This window comes from Tachypleus tridentatus, chromosome 8, assembly GCF_004210375.1.
Source record: "Tachypleus tridentatus isolate NWPU-2018 chromosome 8, ASM421037v1, whole genome shotgun sequence".
Classification (NCBI taxonomy): domain Eukaryota; kingdom Metazoa; phylum Arthropoda; class Merostomata; order Xiphosura; family Limulidae; genus Tachypleus; species Tachypleus tridentatus.
In genome coordinates, this window is record NC_134832.1 from 77,657,005 (window position 1) to 77,662,155 (window position 5,151).

Sequence of the window (5,151 nt, forward strand, 5' to 3'; positions counted from 1 at the left end):
CCCGTTAGTTTCCTACACTACTTGTTTGTCATAACTGAGTGAATTCATACTTACACGCGTGATGTATATGTACATATAATTAGTACTAGAGTATGTCTGTGTGCAGTCGTTAAATCGGATGCCCGTTCCTCAGTATATCCGTTTATATTATGTCATCAATGTACTTCCGGTGGATTATTGTTTTCGACTTACTTTCATTCCATAAAAATATATGCATATCAATATATATAAAGTTTTTCTTTTTCTTAAAAATCGTCATCCTATCTGTTTGCGTACGTACAATTCCAGCTTCTGCAACTTCATTAGTTAGTAACCTTCCCTTATTTTGATAGAAGCCAATTTCTTATCAAAACGTATAACAATAGTCTTGTCGGAACACAAATATGTAGCTCAAGTTGATAATGTCAATCCCGATCCACGTTGCCAATATTTCGAGCACAACATTATTTGATAACAAATCAGAACTTCATTCACATGCTCATGAAATCTATCTACGAATGCGTTAGATAAAGGTACATTTTTAACCTTCGAACTTAAAGCGTTGAGAACGAAAGTGAAAAGGAGTTTTTACGCCTACGCCTTGCCAGAATTATAACTTCTATGCTCAAAAAAAAAAAAAAAAAAAAAAAAAAAACTGTGGCATGTTAAATAGAACCGCATTCCATGGAATATATCAGTCCCTTACTAATGAGATGACATCGATTTTTTATTTTAAGTTTGCATGGTGGTTATCATGTGGGTATGTATTTTTTTCTTATAGTAAAGCCACATGGTAAAATCTGTTGCGCTCACAGAGAGGAATCTAGCCTCTAATTTTTGCATTTTAAATCCGAAGACTTACTACTGTCCCACCGGGAAACAGTAGTTATTAAATATATCAAAATTCTTCCTGAACTTTCCTTATATTAGCAAAACTGAAATTAGTTAGCTAAAGAACATAGTTTAGTTTTTGCCCGAAACAATAGTCAAAAACATATCGTATTTTTGTTCAAATATGCTCTAAAACTATAAAGAACTTCAACAATATTGTAATGAACAATAACTAGGTGCACATAAATAGATTAAGAATTAATTCAATAGTGCATAATATCCCTCTTGAAATTATTAAATGATTCAATGAAAATAATTTACTAGTCATGAACAGAAATTGTGAAAATGTATACTTTATATATAAACCAACGTTAATTTATCATTTACTGTCAAAATAAATATTTTGTTTACGAACATCCACAACACATCTGCGTCTATTGAAAGTTACGAAAAAACTACATCAGAATATTGTATTTCTAATTTTTACAACGCTGCTTGTTTGTTTTCGTTGTTTTTTTTCATTATTAATTGCAATAGTTTGTGACTATTTTACTTTGAATCAGTGAAGTTTGGTTCTCTGTAAAAAATACGGCTGAAAAACGTTTATCGATCTCAACATTACGTCGTTGTGTTTTTTTTTCACCCATGTTAAATGAACTCTTCTATATCACGATCTAAACTGATAACCCTACGAAACAAATAATGTCTGCTCTTTTGACAAAGATCCATGCCTTTTCGTTTTTTTGTGAAAAAAATACAGTGAAATTGTTTTAGGTATCTAAAATTATTCAGTTCAACACCATCATATACGTTATTAAAATCTGTTTAATTTTTTGGAATTTTATTGAATACATTTTACAACTACATATTAACTATTATCAATGAACAACACGGGTAATAACTAATTTGTCAAATATATTTATCTCTCTCTCTCTTTAAGGAATGCTTGTTTTTTTTCTCTTTCCAAACGAAAAGTTGTACATCTAATCTTGACAAGAATAAAAAACTTTAATTAAATATATATTAGGTCCACTCAAACCTCTGCAGGAAGACGAAAGGACTAAGGCACCTTTCTCGATGTGCATACTCAGTAAAAAAACCAAACAAAATCTTGTGCGACATTAAAACTCAAGCAGACTTGTGCCTCTTAAGTTTAAAAAAAACATCGAATCCTCGATGTCTTAGAACATTAAATTATCTTGCCCAGTTTTATTACTTGACTTTTCTTTGCCAAGACATGTTTACAAGTCACTTACATCAGCATACGTTATAATCATTAAATATGAGCATTTATAATTTGAAAATGACCCCCTAGGGCATAGTTTAAAATAAATAACTTAAATACATGATACATGAGCAGTACGACATAGCTTACTCGAATACAAACAAGGTTTAAAACCAAATGGATACAAAAGTACATTGTCATAGGCCTAACTTGACTATTTATCAAAATAGAAGACTTAATAAACGGCTACATCCATTACAAAATCAACAATTGTGAAAATACTATCGTAATTTGCATCCATACAATTAAGCGTATTCCTCATTCACAGCTGGTAGTAATTATATAAAAAGAAAAAAACATAAAATGAAAGTCATCAAACGATAAATGTGACAATGAAAATGAATTCACTACCACGTCAAGGTAGCAGTGTTACGGGACTTATTACATTTTAGCGAAAAAAGTAAAGCATTAGAATGAATAGTTTACAAATGCGTTACGAATAAATATATGCTTTGTCTGATAATATTCTGCGTAAAATACAAACATCTAACTCCATAACAAAGTAGCTATGTTTACACTTTTGACTCGTGTTTGAGATAACTTTAAATTAAAACTAGGTTATTCAATATGATACACGTAGCTTAAGAAAATTATGAAATGTTTATCGAATTAGTCCCAATTATAAGTGGAATTGAGCAGTAACATTAGTCTTATTCACACATGTAGAAGGTCTATTAAATATCTTAGTCCAAGATCGACAGCTTGCTGAAAATAGGCAACCGTGGAAGGTTGCGACTTACGTCCAACGGAGAGCTGCACGTGGCTCCCCTGGGGCTACCGCCCAAGCTAAAGTTGTCCAACTCTGAACTCAAAGAATCTACAGGTGACGGTGGAGCATGGCCCGGAGAATGCAAAGCTTCAGAAAACACAGTATTATCTACTATACTATCACCTAAACCATTAACAGTGTAAACAGCGATAGGATTGAGGCTTGGCTGGGAACCGCCAAATGTAGACAAAGTGGCTTGCTGTTTCACAGGAGACATCAAAGAGGCGAAATCCTGAGAGAAAGAAAAAACTGAAGTATTAAGTATTGCTCCTGCAGTGTGAGGAGCAGGAGAAAAGTTTCCTAAAGTATCTTCGGGGAAAAAATTGTTTAGTGATGTGGGGCTGGCACTGAGACTGGACGGAGGTGACACCTCTCCAGCAGAGCCCAAGGAAAGTGTCTTGGGCCGATTTACAACAAGACCTGCTTCAGACGTCCTCGATGACCCTTCAGATCGTTGAAAAGGTTGAAGACCCACCTGTAAATTATTGAACATGTGTTTTCTCGACTCTTCACTGTTATGGATGAAGTGGCACCTTGGTCCATACGGACAAAGTCCCGTGGTGTGGAACGTGCGACAAAGCTCAGTTTTATACTTTGGGTGCCGAGCTAAGGTACGCAGTTCTTGGAAACCATGAGCAAATTGGCACTTATCTCCGTACTTGCAAGTTCCATTTTCTTCGAATGGCCGACAAAGCTCAGTCTTGTACCGACTGGAATTAACTTGGTTTAGTTTGGGCTGGGCGACAGGTTCACTAAGACTGCGGTCCAATTTTCGATGTTCCTTTGTTGTATATACAACGGAATTGGCCGTAACATCGATTGTCGAGTTAGTGTGTACATGTATTCCATTACTTGTGGACTTCTGGCTCATTGCAACTGGTTTAGCCGGTGGCGAAATTACACTCAATAAGGCACTAGCAGAGTTACGTCTGGCACTGGCTACACTAAGGGGTGGAGAGTCGAGAGGCCTCCTGTCCAGCGGGATTGGCCTTCTTTGACCCAGGACGTTGTTCTAAAAGTATAAAGGATACAATTAGGTATTAAGAATTATTATATACAAACAGTAGAATACGTTTTAACATTAACGCGCATTCACCTAAACTATGAGTGAGTATGAATACCATTAGTCAGTGGCCCCCACTTGTTGATGCGTGCCGAAGAATTGCTTACGGCAACATTAGCCTACTGACTACTAAAGGGTGGCCTACTTATATTTACTAAGTTAAATGGCCTCAACAACGTCTTCAACTTTTCGAATCTGAGATTTATGAAACATTATTTTTAGGCCAAAATGGTCTTACCTTACAAAACGTCTCCTCGAAATCGCAAAATGATACAATCGCCGTAGACATTTTGAAAAGTTTCACATTCAACACCTACATCAACCGTTTACTACGTACACTACTCAAAATACTCTTGGAGATCAGTCTTTTCTACACCAGCCAACCACTTATTCGTTGATGACGTTGTGATAGGCGGAGTGTACTTCTTAAGTGGCCAATCAGCACGAAAGTAGGAAACGATGTTGGAAAATTTCAAGTAATGACATCACAAGTGTATGAATCATTCGATTGCAAATAAACTAAACAGCCTAGAAATACACAGGTTAAGTGTAACCATGCCAAGAATGAGTTTATATAATATGAAAATACGAAGTTATTCAGGAAATCTCTATTGAAATTTAAAGTATCGAGTTTTAACTCGTGTACTACTTAAATCACGTACATTTATTAAGCTACTGAACAAATAATTTTGTTACCTTCAGTGTTCAAAACGGATGTTTAACAAAAATTACGCAATAATAAATAAAAAGGTGCATAAAATGTAATAAATTTAAAGAATAAACGTATTTGTATTTATTGTTATTGTTTTAGTTAATACAAAACTCCAATGGAAAACATTGTTCTGAAAGTTGATGCAATAAGTAAAATAAAAGTAAGCAAATTTTGACATCAACTTAAAAGCAGATAATTTTGTGCAAAATACACTTACTATCTTTATATTTTGCTATAACAAAGCCACAATGGATTATATGCTCAGCCCACCGGGGGAATTGAACCCCAGATTTTAGAGTTGTAAATCCGAATACTTATCACTGTCCCACCTCAATACAATACAGTAAAGATCGCTATTGCTTGCATATATAAAGATAAATGTATATATACATATACTTTAGTGAAAATCAACACCAATATAATTAAGTACACAATATCAAAAGAAAGGACTGCGTTAAAAACAGCGAATTCAAACCTCTGACTAATTATATTATATACACTTGTTAGTGCTC

At 34.5% G+C, this 5,151-nt stretch overlaps 1 protein-coding gene across 1 annotated transcript; it reads right to left on the bottom strand.

Moving 5' to 3' along the window:
* Positions 1-1,617: 1,617 nt before the first annotated feature.
* LOC143222737 (mRNA decay activator protein ZFP36L1-like) lies at positions 1,618-4,318 on the bottom strand. The gene is made up of 2 exons (XM_076449664.1): positions 4,166-4,318; positions 1,618-3,876 (listed from the first exon to the last, which is right to left on the bottom strand). Exons 1-2 carry the CDS (start codon positions 4,214-4,216, stop codon positions 2,779-2,781), a joined length of 1,149 nt encoding a protein of 382 aa, XP_076305779.1. The 5' UTR covers positions 4,217-4,318; the 3' UTR covers positions 1,618-2,778.
* Positions 4,319-5,151: the final 833 nt, after the last annotated feature.